This window comes from Tachypleus tridentatus, chromosome 8 (assembly GCF_004210375.1).
Source record: "Tachypleus tridentatus isolate NWPU-2018 chromosome 8, ASM421037v1, whole genome shotgun sequence".
NCBI lineage: Eukaryota > Metazoa > Arthropoda > Merostomata > Xiphosura > Limulidae > Tachypleus > Tachypleus tridentatus.
In genome coordinates, this window is record NC_134832.1 from 97,729,129 (window position 1) to 97,751,971 (window position 22,843).

General features: G+C 34.0%; 1 protein-coding gene across 1 annotated transcript in view; it reads right to left on the reverse strand.

Moving 5' to 3' along the window:
- LOC143223018 (uncharacterized) overlaps positions 1-22,843 on the reverse strand; it is a 96,278-nt gene that overhangs the window by 47,418 nt on the left and 26,017 nt on the right. The window contains exon 2 of the mRNA XM_076450372.1: positions 3,891-4,176. Within this exon, the coding sequence (XP_076306487.1) occupies positions 3,891-4,162 (272 nt within the window). The 5' untranslated portion in view covers positions 4,163-4,176. The remainder of the gene's footprint in view (positions 1-3,890; positions 4,177-22,843) is intronic.

The following is a 22,843-nucleotide window of genomic DNA, read 5'->3' on the forward strand; positions in this document are numbered from 1 at the left end:
GGAAACTTGAAAAGCCTCCGTACAGACCCATCAGGAAAGCCATCATTTTAAAGTCTCCGATAACCTCCCAGCCATACTCATCATATTTCAAGGCTTCTAGCAAGGTTTTGACGATGTTGAATTCCTCTTTGAAATACACCGAATAAGCGAAGGAAAGAGACGGATACTTATTCCCGTTATGGAGCAGTACAGCTTTGAGGCTTCTAAATAAGCTATCATTGAAGAGGCGCCACTCGTTCGGGTTACAGACAATTCCAATTACCTCGCAGAAACCGGATACACTGGGGCAGAAGCGGAGCCCATCTTGACAAGTAAAGAACTTGAAAAATGTCGGTGACGCTTCCTCTGACTTGCGACTTGAACAATTTCATCTAACAAATCCCACTCCTTGAGCCTAGATGTCAAAAGCTCGGCATTTGACTTTGTTAGAACAGGATCTCTTATCAAGTCATTAAAGTCTCTTTGGTTGGGCTAGTATTGGTTTCTCTCACCAGCTGCATCCCTGAAATTGTAATCTGGATATTCAACGTCTACCTCCTTTTCTGATTCGCTGCTCCCTTCTGAGGATGGCTGCTTTCTCTCTGGCGGAGAAGTTCATGGAAAATATTTTATATGTTTTTTCTTCTATACTATAGGAAATTTAAAAAAATAAATTAAAAGATATTTCAATTTTAAAAGGTTTAAATTGGTATAACATAAAATCTTACTATTCAAGCAAGCAAAAATTGTTCGTCTTACCTTCTAGAGTTGTTTTGCAGTGCTCGCAGGTAAAATGAGGTGCCCAGAGTTTGTCTTCGTCTCCAACAGGCATGCCGAAATATGCATTGTAGGCTTTACACATTTTAGCAGATGCTGTCACAGAGTACTTTTTTACTCTTGTCTTGATAAATTGGCCACATACATAGCAGGATGTATCTGGAGAATACTTGCAGCTACTTGATGCCATCTCTGATAAAATCACATAGGTCTATGTGTTCACTTAGGCAGCTAGAACTAAACTCAAGTGGTTACTGGTGAGCCACTGCATATATATATATTACTATGGTAAGTTCTAGAAAATTCTAAAAGGTTCTTGAAAATTCTTGTAAGTTCTAAGACATTAAAGAAAGTTCTTGAAATTTTTTCAAAGTTCGAGAAGATTCTCTATTAGCTACTCAGCACTGAATCTACCTGGAATGTTCTGGAAAATGGGTAAATTTGAAAATTTCATTACCCAGGTCACAAAAGCAAACTTTGAAGGCAAAAATAGGTTTTCTCTACTTGCTTTAGGCATAAGCAATTGGGAAATAACACTCTCTGCCCAGGAACGAGTTACATAGTGCAATTATCCTTTTTACGTTAGATTGGTTGAACGAGAGGCGACACTGAAAGCTTTATCTTGGTAAGCCCATACCCTGTTATTCTGTTTCTGCACGTAGCTCCTTTTACATTATGTTATGATCTGTTGAGGCTCGGCATGGCCTGGTGGGTTAAGGCGTTCGACTCTTAATCTGAGGGTCGCGGGTTCGCATCCCCGTCGCACCAAACATGCTCGCTCTTTCAGTTGTGGGGCGTTATAATATGATGGTCAATTCCACTATTCGTTGATAAAAGAGTAGCCAAAGAGTTGGCGGTGGGTAGTGATGACTAGCTGCCTTCCCTCTAGTCTTACACTGCTAACTTAGGGACGGCTAGCGCAGATAGCCCTCGAATAGCTTTGCACGAAATTCAAAACAAACAAACATACACACGTCCCGAATACATTGACTAGACTGGAAAATTTAATAAAATGGTAAGACGTCCAAATACATTGCTTCTGCCATTATTAACTGACATCGTAAGACTAGTGTTAAGTAACTATCAAACTAACAAGGACATTCTACAGCATAAACTGATGTTTTAATATTTGCTGTATTATTTTGATTGAAATATTTAGACGACATGTGTTTGATTCTTACTGAATGAGCATAAGGAAACAAAAATCTTAAATTATAATATTTTTAATTACACTTAACCAATATATTTGTATTATATGATATTGTTATTTTGTTGTTGTTTTGTGTTTAAATTGCGGTTATCACAGCTTACAAATCAATGGTTTAATATATATTCAAGATCCGATCGGAGAGGTGTATGTGTTTTTTTTTCAGCAAAGCTACATGAATTATCTGCTGAGCCCACCGAGGGGAATCGAACCACTAATTTTGGGTTATAAATCCGTAGACTTACCGCTGTACTGGCGGGGGACCGTTGGATAAGTATTTTTTGACATAAGTTGGATACTAAATCATATTCGAGATGCTTACATTTTATCTAAAATATATGTTTTAAGATTATTAGCTATAAAAATGTAAAAAAAAGAAATAGAATATTTGTAATTAAAACTCTTTGTGAATTTGTTATTGTATTGTTTATTTTGTTTCTTAGAAAGCGAATACCATGTTTATGAAATAATAAATCACAACAATTAGTTACTAATATCCTTGTTTTCCAACTAGTTATCTTTTGTTTTCTAATGATGCATTACTTCTCGTGATCGAAACATATACCTTGTTTGCAGGGAAGAATGAATACTTCCTGAATCGTTCAAACCGAATCAAACGCAAAAAAAGATATGAATTTTAAAGAAAGCAAATAATCTGTAGCGTTCAGCATTTGTTCTTCAAGATAAATTATTGTAAGAAAAGTTTAAGAAAATGATCGCATTTTTACTCAAAACGTTGACTTAATTGAAGTGGAACGCACAGACCTGGATGCATTCTTGTTATCGTAAAATTCAATACTGATCATGAAACGTTCTGGCATGTAGTTTTTCCTCCATTTATAAGCACCACTTCTGTAAAACATATGCCACGTCCAGGAAGCATTTGCTTTTATGTAATACTTGTTTTACTCTGAAGTGATGCTTGATACTTTTGTTTAGTATTCAAGAATAATATAGCTAAACAACAGATTGGCATCTTTATTCTATTAGTGTGACATATGTAAACATAAATGTATGCACTCACAAATATGTGGCAGAATGAGTGTGTGTGTGTGTGTTTTTCGTATAGCAAAGCTATCATCGGGCTATCTGCGGAATCGAACTGCTGATTTTATCGTTGTAAATTCGAAGATTTACCGCTGTTCCAGTGGGGAACTTGCAGAATGAAAACAAGATATAATATATAAATAATACTAAGGCATTATGTAAGTAACCTTTGTTCTGGGCCCGGCATGGCCAGGTGGATTAAGGCGTTCGAGTCGTAATTTGAGGGTCGCAGGTTAGAATCCCGCTCGCAAACATGCTCGCCCTTTCAATCATGGGGCGCTATAAAGTAACGATCAATCCCACTATTCGTTGATAAATGAGTAGCCCAAGAGTTGGCGGTGGATGGTGATGACTAGCTGCCTTCCCGCTAATCTTACACTGCTAAATTAGGGACTGCTAGCGCAGATAACCCTAGCTTAGCTTTGCGCGAAATTCAAAAACCAAACTTTTTGCTCTTTTGTATTTTCTGTAATAATCTTTCACGACATTAATAAATTTATCATCTAATTATTACAATTATTAGTTGTTGTTTTACTCTTGTATGTGAATCGCTTGCATATTTTGATAATTGTGTTCATTAATGCATACATATGCACAAACACTTTAACCTTATACGATCGACAGGGCAAATAGTAAACCAGATCTCTATCAGGCTTCAAAACGCTTACTATGACAATAATACTTTATACACACACCGATCGCAAATAAAATCCGCCATTTAAAGAGATAGACTTTTCTAGTATAGAGACGATGTTGCTCAACTCTTGGCTAATTCAAAGAATTGAGTTCAAAACAGGCTACTAAAAAGAATCGTAGAAAGTTATATCCAACCGTTATGGGTTAAAAGAACAAAGTAAAATAAAACCGTTAAAATACTTACTTGTTGAATTTTTCATCTGTTTTCTTCTGTTCGTTTGGAGACTCTTGAATAATTCGTTCTTGCCTTCTGTAGTCGTTTTCAAAACGTTTGCTGCTCTTGCTTTTAACATTGTAGTCTCTGAATTTGTGATAATGGTGATGTTCTTTTTTGCCATGATGTTTGTGGTTCCAGTGTTTGTGTTTTTCTTCCTCGTGCTGATGTTTCTCACCATCTGTGTAGTCGATTAGGAGTACCATCAAAATGGCTGCTAGCACTAAAAAAGTGGCTTTCATGCTTGTTTTATTACCTACAGATAAATAATAGTTGGTCATCAACATTGTGGAAAGACAAAACGTCTAGTGGTAACAGCGTAAACAATATTAGTATCTCACAAACATAACTAAGAAATATACTGTATCTGAAAATAATTATGAACTTGGAACCTTGTTTTCAAACTATCGTCCATAAAACAAATACAATATTTCCTTGTTATTCTAGAAATCTCGCCAAACAAGATGCCTCTGAATTTAAAGCTCTTCATTACTTTTTATATGAATCTATTACACATTTTTGTTGCCTTGTTTGTTTGTTTCTGCATTTATTTGATTTAAGGCACATTAACCTGTCGAAAAATATTAAACGTTCAAACAATTTGCACTTCAACTTGTTATTTTGACATTTATGTTTCTCTTAGAAAATGCAACAGATAAATATAATAAATAAACACTCAAAAGTTTAACACCATGCCCAACATTTAAATTTTTAATTAGGTTTGGAAAATCCAGTTTGGAAGCTCATTTATAGAAGTAAAAGGAGAATATAGAATCATTTTTTATTTTGGCAATTAAAATGTCGACAAAACAATACCACTTTATTGTTCTTGTTTTGAATTAAGCACAAAGTTACACAATGGGCTATCTGTACTCTGCCCACCACTGGTATCGAACGCCGGATTTTAGCGTCATACGGCCGCAAACATACCGATGAGCTACTAGGGAGCTCGCCATTTTAAAGTGATGGATTTATCATAAGCATATCCTTTAGCCGTGTAATACACAGTGTTTGACTAACCACCAAAATAAAGTCGTTTTGGGGTGTTATAAGTACTACTGTTATTAAATACATCTTTAATACGGTAGGTAAGCTGTCATAGATATTAATATTTCATAATAAAATATACTATTATCATAATATAAAAAGAAGAAAGGTAGTAACATAGGAGAAGGCGACCTGTTTTTTGTATGGGTATGTTTGCTTATAGCAACGTCACATCAGGCTATCTGATGAGTCTGCGGAGGGGAATCGATCCCCTGATTTCAACGCTACAAATTCGTAGACTTACCGCTGTACTAGAGAGAGACAAGTTTATGGGGAAAGTTGCCCACTGTTATCTAGAACATCCGCAATTTGACTAGAAAAAGCTAAAAAGTCTAATCCTTTACATTTCTAAATATTTTCCAATTATGTAGAGAAAAAAAAAAAAGGTTTGATACTTCATAAAAAAAATTGACAGTGTTGTGCACAAATAACTTGGGTTTTAAAGTTTATCACGAACAGCAAAGCAGAAAGATTTTAATGATATCATTTCTAGGATGCAAAAACAATCATGTTTTCGAACTAGTTGTGTGTTATACTTTTAATTAACAGGTGTTGTTTGTTAGTTATATATATATACATATATATATTGTCTTACCCAAACCTTATCAAATTTGATTGTGTCTTTAGGAAAACTCAAACTTTTCCACGTAGCAGTACCTTAAGAAACGTTTCCTTGTTTAAGATTATCTTTCGTTCAGATCAATTATGGAGGTTATTAACGAAAATATATCTTACTAAGTTAATAAAAGAATTAGGAGATTCAAGTGCTCAGCTTCGACTATTAAATGTTTCAGTTAAATTGAATTTTGTGCTACAAAACTAGCCATACGTTTCAGATCAGAAAACGTTGTAACGTAGTGTGATAAATTATTAATTTCTTAAATCTTTGGTATAAACTAATTCCACTAGAGCTTTTTAACAAGAAGGTTAGGTTGTTTATAGTTAAGCACAAAGCAACAGAATGGGCTATCTCTGCTCTACCCACCAAGGGTATCGAAACCCGGTTTCTAGCACTATAAGTGGGGTACTCACCAAGAAGAAACATTAATAACATTTCATATTATATTCTTTTAGGCCTTATTAGATGTTGTCTAACATTTAACCTTAGAAATGTCTACTTTGGAAAGGTTACTATTATGCCTTTAACTTAACCTATGGTATCAATTAGTTGTAACAAAAGTTTCAGGCCGTGCTTTGATAATCAAACAAAAAATGCATTACCATTTGTTATTTTTATACGACTAAAATTTTAAAATAATATTCAGATGATAAAAAGAGGTCATTATTTCCTCCCGTGAACAAAAATATAAAATTAAATTATTTTTCCATCTTATATCTTTACTCGAGATTTGAAATGAACCAGTGGTTCAAGGTTTCACAAACACAGCATCATTAAAAATCTGTCGTGGCCTTAAACAGTAGAGGGAGATTACGCGACATTGTAATCAACACTGAACCAGTACGAGTAAAACTTCAACAAATATCGTATCTATCCCTGAAAGCCAAATACATTTAAGAAAAAATTACATCATCTTAAGACATATTTTTTAATTCCTCAAAAAATTGTTAGCTAGCATAAAAGTTAATCTTAGGCCTGCCCCCAAATAAGTTTGAGGGTTTGTGTTGCAAAACAAAATTAGGTTTCCATGTCCATTGTTGGCATATCCCAGATAACCCACTGTAGGTTTGTGTTTAACGGCGAACAAATCTTTCGTATGGTTTGTGTAACGATCGCAGAATGAAGATATTAACGAGCAACAATTTACTTTCTATTTGTCGATCTAGTTGAATTTCACTAACGGTAATAATATTCTAAGAGTCACAAGGCTAATACTGTATATTATTTGTATATATTTAGGTTTAAAAAAACAATTTTTTGTAATGTTTAAATAACCTACGTTAATCATATATGAAAGATAACCGCCACCTTTAAGTATCAAAATTAAACGTTTTGTATTTTTGTGGAAAAACGCTTGACGACAATTGAAATGAGTGAAATACCCAACGATTTTACAATTGTTCTGTCAACATTTAATTGAGTAAAACACAGGCAAACAAAGAAAAGAAGAAAAACAAATTTATCCTTAATACGTTTTGTAAGGGTCTACAGTTATTATGTTACCAATAACAGTTACCGGTGCATATGTTACACTTATATAAAGACATTGTTAACCATCGCCAGTAATACTAATTTTAACAGCAGTGGTGTAACTCTCAATATATACTTATTTCAAGAACAACTGTACAGATGCTAAAGTTTTCCTAATTTGAATAGCAATGATGTTATTTAATTAAGTCTTGCGACCAACTGGTTTAAAAAAGCGTCGGATATATTTATTTCCACAACATCTTGTTTTCAACAATAGTAGTGTTAAATACAAAGATATATATATATTGACCCTGCACTCGCTGTCACATTCTTTGTTTGTTTGTTTATATTTCGCGTAAAGCTACACGAAGGCTATCTGCGCTAGCCGTCCCTAATATAACAGCGTAAAACTAGAGGGAAGGCAGTTATTCATCACCATCTACCGCCAACTCTTGGGCTATTCTTTTACCAACGAATAGTGGGATTCATCGTCACATTATAACGTCCCGACGGCTGAAAGGGTTAGCGTGTTTGGTGTGACAGCGATTCGAAACCGTGACCCTCGGATTACGAGTCGAGTGCCTTAACTACCTGGCCATGTCGGGCTATATTCTATGAGTTTTAAAAGTTATCTTCTCACAATGCATTTTCGTTTCGGTAACTCTTTCCAAAGCCACGTATCTTATTCTTTGGTAAATCCTTCTTACACTGTGCTTTACCAATATCCGTCATTTCTCTGCACATTTTTGTCAGCACAACACATATATATCCCATGTAGCCGTTACTTTCTATACAGCCCGTATGTCTTTCTTGTCACGCTTTATCCACATACTTTACGATTTCACCAGCATATTCTACCACACCCCAAAATTTCCTCGCTATGATATTTATCACGCCACGTGCACACATCTTTTTTATCCTACATTTACTCTTTACAACCTGAGTCTTCTTTTCGAGAACAATCACATCTTTTCCGTGTATTGTATCTTTGCCGTTATATTTTCCGTTCTATGTAACATTTTTTCCAGTTCGTTCTCCACATGTTTCTCTTGTATGCCTTTCGCATAACACGCATATTATTCAGAAGCATATTTTACGTTCCACAGCTTTTTCGCAAATACACTATTCGTACTCCATACTCTTTTCGTTTTAAACTCTTCCCCATTATATAATTTCTTTGCTAGTGGATCTTCCCGTACAAAGAACCTTCTTAGTAAAAATAAACCTTCTTCACAAACATACCTGTAGTGCCTCTTAGCTTGTTCAGCATAACATTTTCTGTACGCTACATTTCTTCATAGTCACGCAAAAATATTTTTGTCTGACAATGATGATCTCTGTTATTGCGTAATAATTGTATAACATACAGAACAAGCTATATTAATTTTCACTGAGTGTTTTATTGTTTTAGCAAGACTAAAAAAAGGTAAAAAAGTAACTATTCTAAAGCGTAAAGAAAAGTTTTAAAATATTATTTGCACTCTTAGGAATTTGTAATTCAGTTCGTTGTCTCAGTCGGATAATATCAACTAAAGTTACTTTATGAAAAATATTCTTATGATCAAACTGTCCCTCGAGAGGTTTCGTTCACCTCGACGGACACAGCAGATAGTGACTTTGCTACAGAAAGAAAACAACAACAACAAAAACACACACACATTGTTTGCAATTAAGCACAAAGTTACCCAATGGCCTATCTGTGCTCTGTCTACTTCGGGTATTGAAACTAAGTTGTACAGTCGTGATAAAACATGTCGCTTCGAGAAATTGTTTGCTTTAGAGTAAAGCCCCAATAAGTAATGTTTTATATCTATCACGGGAAATCGGACCCCGTATCCTAGCTTTGTAAACTAGAAAACTTATCGCTGTTCCATCGGGAGGAAAAACCTCAAGGGTGCTTTGTAGGGGTGGAATTTATTCATTAACAAATAATTAGGTATAGAAGAGAGATTGTTGGATAATAACAAACAAACCCATTTTCATAGAGTTCCTACATTGATTTTGATATCACAGATTTGAATTATACAAGTATACATGCACGTAGAAAACCATAGTAAACATTTTACTCAGCAGTAATAAAATTCCTGTAGGCAAGGCCCGGCATGGGCAGGTGGTTAAGGCACTTGACTCGTAATCCGAGGGTAGCGGGTTCGAATCCCCCATCACACCAAACATGCTCGCTTTTCAGCTTATAATATGACTGTCGATCTCACTATTCGTTGGTAAAATAATAGCCCAAGAATTGACGGTGGGTAGTGATGACTAGCTGCCTTCCCTCTAGTCTTACACTGCTAAATTAGGGACGGATAGTGCAGATAACCTTTGAATGGCTTTGCGCGAAATTCAAAATAAACCAAATCTATAGGCAAAGATAAAATACACGTAATAATTTGAAGTTTGCGAAGGTATACTGATTTCTGAAACTAAATATATTTAAGAGCTCAAAACAAGCATCTGATTGTTCACTAAGCATTTATGAAATTTTACGTTTGAGAATTTACTGTTTGTTACGGAATCATTTGTTCACAAACATTTTGCATCTTGATTTAGTAGAACAAATTATAAAATGCCCTTATCTTCATCCATAAATATATTGAAAATAGTTTACTTTCTACTACAGTTAAACATTGCTGAACGCATCAATCAACTAATGCATTTTTGCTATTTTATTATATACCTTGACACCAATGTCACTATACAGTTGTCCCATAGTGGGACAACTGTACAGACTTCCAAATCTAGAATCCGGGGTTTGGTTCGCCGCGATGGAACCAAGAGATAGTTCAAATAAACAAATAGTTTACAGTTGGTCTTATTTGGGGCTTAAAATAAAAAAAAAAAGGATAAATACACATCACATCTTAAAGATAACATATAGAAAAGTTGGATGAAGAATTATTTTTCTAACTTCTTTGAATGCTTGAAAAATGGATGTTCTTTAAAAAATAAAGCTTAGAAATAGAATAAAATGCCACGAAGACTTGGAGCACTTTATCATTAACTAAGAAAAGAAAATTCCACTATTATTGTGTTCGTACAAAAAATAAATTAAACAACATAATACACACGCATACTCTGTAAGTATTAACTTATCATTATGATTTATTACATGACAAACTTGCTTTTCAGTAACGTAAGTTATAAGTGCACCGTAGTTAAATTATAAACAAGCCTTTTGTAAACGGACAAGAAACGTCTATTTATCAAGAAATCTTTAACTGGTGCCTTAGTACAAGTTAAAGTTATTGATTGGAAAGTATTTCTTAGATTGACATTATTAGTATAGTAAAATTTTCTGACTTTTTACGCTATTTCAAATCCTTCTGTCAGCTGAAAACATTCAAAATCAGTATTGTGAAATCATTGTAATGAATACAACAGCTAGCTTTGATTAGAATTTTTAATAGAAAGTAGTTTCCAAATCAAAGCTACGCACTTTTATATTGTAGCACACAATGACAAATAATAAATATATATGTCCTCACAACAATAACAAATAATGCACTATATAAAAAATTATTCGATTTATTTAAATTTACTGCACATAATATATATATATATATATATATATGAGTACATTTTAATGTGTAACATTCAAGAAACAGTTTGTATAAAATTCAATCAATTCGATAATATTAAAGATGATGTAAACCCATAAAGAGAGATACTCAAGAGTTTATATAAGTGTTAACGGCAATACTTATATAAAAGAAAAATTATACTACAAAACTCTTTACTCAACCACTAGTTTTAGTTATTCATAATTAATCCGAAAACATAATACTGAATTAAAGTAGGTATGGAACTTTTAATACTGAAGACAGGATATCATGAATTCGTGTTACAAAAACAGTTGGCCCAGCATGACCAGGTGGTTAAAGCACTTGACTCGCTAGCTGAGGGTCGCGGGTTCGAATCTCCATCACACGAAACATGCTCGCCCGTTCAGACGTGGGGGCATTATAATGTGACGGTCAATCCCACTATTCGTTGGTAAAAGAGTAGCGGTGAAGGTAGCGTATTCACAACTGAGATATTTGAATAATATAAAGTTTACCAATACCAACTTTTAGACCAACAAATGGCTCTTGAAACCATACTGCAAGCCAATTCATAAGAAAGCATGCATACATAATGTAAAGTCTTTGGTTAAGAAAGATAAACCTCTGACTTAGAAAGTCAGTTAAATTAAATTGTCTAGATATTCTGATACTGTTAATAATATATTAAAACAAGAACTTGAAGTGGATAAGCCAAAATTTCACGACTTTCCAACCACACCACCAATGTATATTTCAACGAAGAAATGAGTGCACTATAAATGACATTCAAGTAGTACTATCCAATCGTAGAAAAATAGCCCAGCAGTTGGCAGTAGCTTTTGTTGAATAGATACTATTTGTGGTCTATCAGATCAAATTTAGAAATGATATGTGAATTAGCCATTGTGGAGGGTTGGACAAGAAATGTAGAACTATTAAAAAACAAACAACAAGAAAGCACGATTAACGATGGAACATGTAGCTCCATTCTTTCTATTTTATGAACTAATTCTTTCATGCTATTACATAATGTAACTTTCAACACTATGGTGATGCTTCACTGTTTCCTGTTGACAACTGAATGAGCCAGTAGAGCAGAGAGTTTGCATAAAAGCTTTACGTGATTCTGGTTAAACTCTCCAACAAATTACTGCTGACTTGAAATGCTCCCTAAACACTATAAAATACACCCTAGATCATGAGATCGAGACAGGTACATTTGAAAACAGGAAAGCAAAAGGCAGAACATCTAAACTCAATGATACTAATGTTAAGTATCTCTGTCTATGCAGCCTTTGGGACAGAAAGAAAACTGCTACTGACCTCAAGCATGAGATAAACGACCGTTTACCAATTGATAGAAACGTGCCCAGTTCTATAGTATCAAACAGACACAACAAGGATAGAATATTTGGTCATGTAACAGTTTTTTTAAAAAATTACTTCGATCTCAAACTTTTGTCAAGATCCTGAACTTTGCTGAATCGTAAAAAAACTGGACTGTTGATATTTGGAAAAAGGAGTTATAGTTGGATAAATCCAAATTTGCAATATTTGGTTCAAAGCGTATGTTCTATATTGTACATCGACTTGTACAAACAAAGATACAGACAAACCACAGTACCTTCACTATTAATATGTTACTCAGCTTTAATTAAACAATGTTTACTAACTGTAAACTCCTTAGAATAAAGAAAATCTTTTCAGATGAAACAGAGTTCAGAAAACACGCAAAGGATCTAAAACAAACGATGTTACAAAGACACCGAAATCAACAGACAGATCGAAAAGGTTAACAACAGTCAGCAGAAGAACATCCTACAACATAGCAATAATAAATTTTCGAATTCTCTTATTATTATTATCACTTTAGACTCAGAAACGTTTCGCGCATTATTAAAAAGATTTTCATCTCCTACAACTGAATTATTACTTTAAAAGATATTTCCTGAAATTCCTGATTTTCCTACCGTAAAATCAGAAGTTTAAAATATATCCTTATTCATACAAAAGTGAATTACACCTCACCAAGTAATAGTTCTCATCCATACCTACAAATTCATAAAAACTATTTTTTTTCTGATAAATATATATAAAACTAGAGACATTTTAAAATTTGTAGAGAAATTACTTGCACAGCACCAAATACAATATTCTATATACAGCGCAAAAAATTGCAATCACCAATATATAGGACATACACAAATAACTCTTAGAGAACGTTTCAACAACCATATATCTTCTATTAATACCGATTTCTCTGTTTCTGAACAATTAAACTAACCCACCCCTTCTGTTAACGATGTTACTCTAATCGGCATCGAAACTGACTGAGATGAAAAGGTTTATTGGATTGCTAATCCAACTAATTATCAGTCTAGTGGCATCCGTCTAGATCCTGGAATCAGTGATATCTGATCATTGTTTTTTTCTCTGTGAGAAACACAATTTGTATTTTTTTAATGTACTGTGAATTATTGATGGTTACTCCTAGTTTTTTTGTAACGTTATTTTACTTTAACAACTCTTAACTATACTTGGGCATGTGTGAAGTAAAACATTTAAAAAATCTTTGTATATAACGCTATTGTTTACAGCTGTGTTGCAACAGAAATGAGAGACACTTAACAACAGTATTTTGAAAACTACTCTTCATTTGGTTTTAATTTCGTTCAAAGCTACACCAGGGCTATCTGTGCTAGCTGTCCCTTATTTAATAGTGTTAGATTAGAGGAAAGGCAGCTTGTCATCACCATCCACCGCCGACTCTTGGGCTACTTCTACGCCAAAGAATAGTGGGATTTACCGTCACATTATAACGTCCCCACGGCTGAAAGGGGAGCATGTTTTGTGTGACGGGGATTCCAACCCACGACCCTCAGATTACGAGTTAAGTGCTTTAACCACCTGTTCATGCCAGGCCTATAAAATATACAAAAACAGTTTCTAAAAGTACAAATGACCTTCATGATGTCATTCAGCTCCCTTTACATATCACTAATTCGATTACACCACCATTGCCAGTTTAACCTTTAAAAAGAAAACTCCTTTCAAAATTGTTCCGTTAATACAATGTTATCGTTTTAAATATTTTATGTAAAAATGTTTACTTTGTTCTCACTTCAAATATCACTTGTTCATCCTAACAGCTCAAGAATCTTATCTTCTATCTGACTTTTGCTATTTATTCCCAAGTTGTTTCAACACTAGGTTTACGTCTCTAGTGGCTCAGCGGTAAGTCTGAAGACTTATAACTGAAAAACTTGGTTTCGATATCGATGGTGGGCGCAGCACAGAGAGTCGATTGTGTTACTTTGTAACAAGCGGCAAATAGAAACAAGGTTTAAATAACGTGTGACAATTTGTTTGTAAAACGTATTGAGCTTCAGTTGTTTGAGGCTGTTTCAAAATAGGAGTGTAGATCCTAGTGACAATTATTTTTGATCCTAATAAATATCTACTCTTTACTTTAATTATCTTAATTTAAACGAAATATAATTATTTTCTATTTTTAAAGCTGTGTTGGAAGTAACTGCTTATTCTTTACGTCACCCCATAAAATCAGATTCTGTTTCCCTTTAAAAATAATCAAAACCAGCTAAGAAGGTAAAAACAAAAAACAATCATACAGGTGTCACTGTACAAGAAATTATACTGCAAGCCAAATAACTTTTAGCTTTAGATTTTCTTGATAAAAGCATTGTTACGGCGCTATTGTAAAAGAAGACGTCATATTAATATCTATTTTATTCCACTGCGTTGTTTTTCGAAGAATTTCAACTATGAAAAATATTCTGAAGAAGTGGTTATTTTTTGGTTTTCTCTTTCATTTCGAAAATTACCCGTATTGGTAGTATTTCTATGAGTAACAATTGAATTAAAATCTTTTTTGACAAAAAATAAATCAATATGAGCAGGAAGCAATTCCAGAAACACTGTTAAGGTATTGACCAAAGCAGAATTACAATAGACAATATCATTCTTACTATAATTAATCAAAGTTAAAATTAATACCAATCTGCTTTGTTACAGGCCAGCAAATTTATAACTATTTTAATAACAGAAAGAGAGATGTTTATGAACTAATGTAATTAACGTTAAAGTCTAGTAAGATTGATATGGTTTGTTGGTTCTAATCACAAAGGTACACAACAGTTTATCTGCATTGTGCCTACTGCAAAGATCCATCCTAGAAATTAGCATTGTTAGCCATGAAACTCATAGATGATGTAGCGGAGATTCCAGGGGAACAAATGTAGATAATCATATTGATCTGTAACATATTCAGTTTTCAACAATTTTAATTAAGAATGTTGTATACAAACATTTCATCCAAAAGTTATAAAGCTGGTATTAGATGTGATGACAACAAAAACAATGTCTTTGATAACCTAAAATAATGTTTCCTCTGTCTAGTATGAAGCGCGTTATCTACATGAAAATTAGTTTTCATGGTTTAAAATAACACTTTTATCTTCAGCATAGATAACCTGTTAAATGTCATAGAAAGAGAACGTTAAGACACGCGATAATCATACTTATATAATCTACGAAAATCACACCAAAACGAAACGCAAAGCAAGCACAGTGCACACAATAACAACACCAAATTTCCATGTATAGAATACAGAATAACAATACGTATCTGGGCTTTGAAATACCTTTGGAAGTTTATAAGTTGAGTACGCTATGTTAAAAGGATTTTGATCTTGCATCTCAGCAAGTTACGTGACACTTTTAGCAGATATAGAATTGCGGTCGCATAAAACGTATAAGAGGTATGTTTTAATATTGTTCTGCGAATTTGGTAGCTAGTGCGAAAACACCGAAAAATGATTGTTCTTGAGAAAAGTACGTAGTCGCCCTTTCTGTCGCAATATGTACGTACGCTCAGGTGCCTTCATATCGGAAATTTAGTATTTCTAAGACAGGAATATCTTTTGTGTTTATGGCAGTGAAAACAGAGAAAAATAAATCGAGTTGGAGCACCAGAACAGTCTAAAAATAAATGTTCAACAAGTTTTACCCAAGCCGGGGTAAGCAAAGTGCGGTGTCTTGTAACAGATGAGGATCCTGGAACACAAAGATAAGTGGTATCTTCAGATAGCAGTTGGCAGCATAAACAAAATGGAGATCCGTCAGGTAGACCGACAGAAGTCAGATGTCCATAAGTTATTTCAATGACAAACTTGTTCAGTTGTCTCACATCTGAAGAATGACAAGAGTATTCATAATATTTAGTTCAAATATTACTATAAATATTACTGAACTCGTGGAACACTGATTGATTTCTGTACATTTGGAATATATGAATGGATGCTGAGAAAACCAGCCCATACTAGAGAGATTATGGAATGTATCAGGAGAATAGACGTGTTTTGAACATAGCAAATAATTAAGAAAACGTTTTCTATAATGGAAACTACTCTATAGAACTATTGTGGGGACCATGGTTGTCCCGTATGGTGTGATGTAACATGACGAGTCTCCAAAGTTCTTTTAAGTTACCGAATTTAACTTTTCTAGGAATAACAGAGTGGTAAGGATGTTCCGTCTTTAACTTTAGTTATCATGTCTTCCCAGTTACAAAACTACAGATATTAGTGTTCAGCGTCATGATATATTCACTGTTTTTACCAAGCTGTAGGAATGTGGCTTTGTAGAAGTAGAGAGAAAAATGTAGGCAAAAAGTAAGCCTGCAGATTATTGGAAATATATCACTGGAGTTAATAAGAAAAGTTTTCCAATCTCAGACTGACTAGAAACTCCAATTAAAATGTAAGCAACTAATGAATCATAAATGTTAAGGTTAAGGTTAATAATGATACCAGAAATGTGGTATTGTTCGCCAAAGTTTCTGTAGAATTATCCATCTCAACTCTTTGCATAAAGATAATATAATTTATTTTCAGTTTGTGTGTTTTTCTCTCGTTGTATCGCTTTAGCTTTTGTCAAAAAATTATCAAATCAAATTGATACGGTTTCTTGAATTTGGAACGAAGACAACAATTTTGTATATGATATCAAAGTTGATCATAAATTAGTCTAAAATATCTGGCTTGATCGCTTTATCTTAAATGTTTTACTTTATTTTCTACAAGTCTAAACATGTCTTATTAAATTTGAACAGATAATTCTTGGTAAATTAAAAGTTAGATTATTTATTATACAGGTTATCCATAGGACTCCTAATGGATATGTATATTAAGCTCATTATGTTTATTCTACTGTGACACTTTATTAGTTAATACAGTTCTACGAAAGTTACTCTATAGTTAACTGTAGGCAGCTAAAGGTGCAGGATCAAGTTACGCTACTGAAATCATTGACTTGGAATAGTATATATTTCGTCAAATAATATTATTTTGAAATCTTAACATTTGTACTCTATTAGTTGCTTTTACAATGACTAACCCTAAGACAATTTTAGGAACTTGAAATCCTACTGTAAGAGAGAAAAATTTAGTTTATCTTTAGAGATATGTTTTATTATGATGTTGGTTCTTTCTTTATCTTTCTGTGCATTTCGAAGGAGCTGTTTTCCTACAACAGGCTGCAGACAGTGAAAGGTATGCATCATAGAGACGTTGTGAGCTGGAGTGCTCACGTCAATGCCAAGCTTATGAGATTAAATCTGGTAGACAGTGTGCCTTTGCCGCATTATAAGCGCCACTTAGCAATTACTTTAAAATTCTTGATACTTCTTACAGTTTTCCACATTACAGTTCGTAACTCGGTATTATTATTAATTGTATTTTCCTTCTTGTTTTGTTTATTTTCCTAATGCACAAAATCATACGTATAGACTTTTATGTATCTAGCCTTCCTATTGTTTCATGGCACTCTAACTTTAAGCGAATGTTAAAATAAATATCAATTGTTTATATAGCTTTCACTTCTAGTGGTGTTTATATAAAGATTTTAAGATGTAAAGCAACCCATAGACGCTTATGTTTGCATAGATAATATTCCAACAGTTTACTTTTATAACTTAAGTACATTATTCTAAAAATTATTAAATATATTATTAGAGAAATACTGTAAAGTTATAGATATGTATTATGTATTTCAAATATATAATGGTTTGTTAGCAAATTATACTACTACTAATTTTACATTTACTGCGTTGTTCATGCAATTCTAATGTACAAAAACAACATAGGCCTGGCCTGGCCAGGTGGTTAAGGCATGCGACTAGTAATCTGAGGGTCGCGGGTTCGAATCCTCGTCACACCACATATGTTCGCCCTTTCAGCCGTGAAGGCGTTATAATATGACGGTCAATCTCACTATTCGTTGGTAAAAGTGTAGCCCAAGAGTTGACGGTAGGTGGTGATGACTAGCTGCCTTCCCGTTTTACAGTGCAAAATTATGGACGGCTAGCGCAGATAGCCCTCGTGTAGCTTTGCGCAAAATTAAAAACAAATCAAACCAATAATAACCAGTCATCGTGAGAGTGTCATCTAGATAAGTAGTCAAGAGTTAGAAAGCATTAAATGGTGACTCAAGTTGAACACAAGATTTGGTGTTTGGTAATTTTTGCACAAGGCTGCTCGAAGGTTACCTTTGCCAGCTGTTCATAATCGGCAAGTGATATATTAAACGTAAATCAAGTAATCAACAGCACCTACTACAAACCCTGAAGATACTCTAATCTAATAGGAAGTACTGGTTGTCGCTGAAAGAAGAGGAGGTAGATGATTAGTTTGAAACCAACGACCAGCAGAAAGCAATGGGAGTGTCCTAACCACCAGGTGGTAACAGACCAGAAGATTAATTACAAATCACCAGTTTCCTTCTATTGTCTATGAATCTAGAAAGATTTATAGTGTTTTTAACCTTTGATACCGTAAAGAGTTCAATTAGTTAAGAATTGTATACCCTCAAGCTTTTCACAGTAAAATTTATCCAACTTTATAGATTTAGTAGGTCAGTTATTAAATTGAGAAGTTTGATATTGAATAGATACCAAAAATTTAGGGCAATAGTTACAAATTTTATTTTGTAAGAGCGCGTTATTAAACTGGCTACCAAGGATTCTATTTATGAAAGTAATGCTCTTGTGTAGCTATACAAAATACTGAAGAAACAAGTTCTTATTTCATGCGTTAGAGTCATATGGCAGGTTTCAAAGTTGTAAGGAGTCAGTACGTTACGAGGTCTTAATACACGACTCTTTAAACCTTTTTTGTTCCTTTGTATTTTTCTTAATTTCAACAGAAAAAAATTAAGGTAATTCTATAGAAAAATACATTTATTGTAAAATACGTATTTTATCATTCAGAACTTGTTGTCCAAAGTGCACCTACCAATGTCAGTTCACTTACGCTTACAAATAACATTGCATAGATTTATATAATATATTAAAAACCCAAATCAAAATTTAGCCTATTACATTTGTGAGTTTTTAGTTCAGTCTTATGAGAAGTATAAACACAACTACGAAATACTTTAGTTTTATGGGCCAGGTGTAGTCTCTTGTTGATTGTGCCAATAATGTGATCCCACGTGTTTTCGATTTGTGTCTCGATGTTCTACTTCTGTTTATTCGATCAGACAAGGCCAACCAAAAGTTAAGAATAAGTGTTGTTGACTAGTTGATTTTCTGTGGTATACCAAGTCAAAATTTAGGGACGACTAAGCGCAGATAGCTCTTTACTACGTTTGCACGAAAATTGTAATAAGCAACAACAAAAACAAAACATGCACACGAAATTTCGGAAGACGAAACACAGTACATTTTGACATCGCTAAAATGTTAGATATACGATATAACGGATACCTATTGATGTAAATCAAAATCGCTGAATAACTGTATATGCCCCCAAATGGCACAGCTGTATGTCAGCGTGCTCACAACACTAGAAATCGGGTTTCGATATCCGTGCTGAGAAAAGGACGGATGGTTCTTTATATAATGTTGCGCTTAACTTGTACAGATAAGAAGTGTGTGTGTGTATATTTGTTTGTTTGTTTTTGAATTTCGCCCAAAGCTACTCGAGGGCCATCTGTGCTAGCCGTCCATAATTTAGTAGTGTAAGACTTGAGGGAAAGCAGCTAGTCATCACCACCCACCGCCAACTCTTGGGCTACTCTTTTACCAACGAATAGTGGGATTGACCGTTACATTATAACGCCCCCAAGGCTGAAAGGGTGAGCATGTTTGGCGCAACGGGGATGTAAATCCGCGACCCTCAAATTAAGAGTCGCACGCCTTAATACGGTTGGCCATAAAGGGCACGTGTGTGTATGTATAAGGAAGGTTCTCAACTCTGTAGTAGATAAAGAAATCATAATCGAATCTGGGATTATAGAAATAATTAAAAATTGAGGAAGGGAAAATAAAATAGCTAACGTTTCCGCCAGACACCGCTTATCGAACAAATAAAACATGCACATGGCACTTGTACAAGAACCATCAATGTAGGTTTAATTGGTATGTGACTGCTGTTTTATATCAAGTGTAGCTCTATACCTGACATTTAGTGGTTGTAAACGTAGAAACAAAATTATTGCTCATTCAATACTTCTAAAATTTTCATTCTATATCCTAATAAACGCAGAACGTATTAGTTTTCGTTAACTCTGTAACGTCATGAAAGTCTGAAGATTTAAAACTAACTATTCATCTTGTATGCTAATCCCAAACATTAAGATTTTTTCTTTTGTCTTTGCAAAGGCCCGTGTAAAGCGAGGAATAATAAAGTCTAATTTTTTTACAATGAGTTGTCATAGAATTAACCAAGATTTTGATGGCAGGAACATAATTCACGATAAGCCTTTTTTTACATTAGCTTAAGCCATTGATTGATGAGAGGATTGGGAATTCATACATGTCACTCCTTAGTTTTCGTTTTATAATCTAAGAGTTTTTCGTTTTTACTACCTTATAATGAAAATTAATTATTTAAATCCATTCATGAAATGTCTGGGCGGACAGGAGGAAGTCCCATCGTCACACCCAATAGAAAGACAGCGATAGAGAGAATGACATCAGTACATCAAAATGTACATAATACAGCGCATAACAGAGCTGATAAATTATCGCTTCCAACAGAAGGAAATAGGAGTAATATATAAATAATGAGTAAAAATGTATTTTACATTTTCATGAAATATTAATACTCTTAGCATTAATATTGCAGCGTTTAAAAAAGAGTAATAGTTTAATAGAGTAACTATTAGTAAGAAGGATTTACAGTAAGGAAGAATCTGTGATTTATAGCATACAATTCAATTTGTCACAATGAGTCATATCGACCGTTTTCTTCCTAAATACGGTCTGTGTAAAATTGATGAAACTTTGATAGCCGGTGGAGTATTGTGATAACCTAACAAAGTAGGAAAAAAAAACAGTTTACTTTGATAACGTGCAATTAAGATCCTATTTCATCAGCAAGCTTGAGTATATAAAACATGAAAGTTTGAGTCGCGCACTCATTACTTTTAGATCTTAGTTATAACTTAATTTTTTTTTATCTCTAAAATGGTCTTGCTTAATGCTGTAGCCCAGTTCATCTTGTATCATAATTGTACTCTAGAATATGCAACCATGTTGAGACAAAAGTTGAAATAATGAGACACTGGAGAATTACATAAAAAGAATCCCAGAAGCTCAAGGGAAAGATTAAAGATACCGGTTTTAAATGAAGGGCTGAAATAAGGGACTATATAGAGTAATACTAGACAGAACAATTCTAGTAGAGAAGTCAAGAACAAGTAACCAGATAAACGCATACTTACAACTAGCATAGCCTGAAACTAAAAGAGAGAAGTCAAGAACAAGTAACCAGATCAAAGCATACTTACAACTAGCATAGCCTGAAACTAAAAGAGAGAAGTCAAGAACAAGTAACCAGATCAAAGCATGCTTACAACTAGCATAGCCTGAAACTAAAAGAGAGAAGTCAAGAACAAGTAACCAGATCAAAGCATGCTTACAACTAGCATAGCCTGAAACTAAAAGAGAGAAGTCAAGAACAAGTAACCAGATCAAAGCATGCTTACAACTAGCATAGCCTGAAACTAAAAGAGAGAAGTCAAGAACAAGTAACCAGATCAACAGAACAAACGATAGAACAGTTGAAGAGTTTTGAACTTTGTTCCTTTTTTTATAAACATACATTAATCACTTTGGAAAACAGTAACTATTTTCGGACACATAAATCAACAGAAATTTATTGGATCTAAAGTTGAAAATAAGTAAAGAATGGTTAATCTCATTCAAATTATACATACCTGAACAGCAGACTAACATGGGTATTACCAACCATGAACATAGCAGAAAGACGAAAGAAAGTTCATTTCTATGGTGTTAAAACGTAATATATGTTTTCTTTGGTGTTCAGCCGTTTATTACAATCTATCCATACAATTAAACTTTTTATTGTCTACCAACAAACAACATTACAATTCTAACAAAGTAGTACATTCGTTGCTATTTTTTTCCATTTCTTAATGGGTTCAGATATTAAAGATAATATTACCTTAGCTACGGAACATTCCAGGTTCTTGATTTTTGAATTATATCTACCAAGACTACTTACTCACTAATTAAAACACATATAATTTTCAGCGATTTTGAAAAGGTAAGCTTGATATCTGATAAATGATGAATTCAATTTGTATTCTTAATATCTGCCTATAATATTTGGTTTTATTTGCTCAGGAGTATAAAAATTAGATTATTATATATTGTGGGTTTTAATTACGGTTTTCTTTACTTGTAGATTTTCGTACAAAAAAATCAGAAGGTCGTAAAATATACATAAATACATCCCGAATATTTTTTAAAGGCCTTTTGGCTTCATTATACGCTATTACTTTTAACAATACTCTAATTATTTAAGATATTAATAACTTCAACAGGAATGTTTCTATTAGATGCCAATAACTTTAAAAAAATTGATTTACTCCTGTGATATCGATTGTTTGTTTTTTGGAATCTTGCACAAAGCTACTCGAGGGCTGTCTGTGCTAGCCGTCCCTAATTTAGCAGTGTAAGACTAGAGGGAAGGCAGCTTGTCATCACCACCCACCGCCAACTCTTGGGCTACTCTTTTGCCAACGAATAGTGGGGTTGACCGTCACATTATAACGCCCCCACGGCTAGGAGGGCGAGCATGTTTGGCGTGACGGGGATGCGAACCCGCGACCCTCAGATTACGAGTCGCACGCCTTAACGCGCTTGGCCATGCCAGGCCTCTGTGATATCGCATAAATTTAACAAGACGGTTTTACTTCTG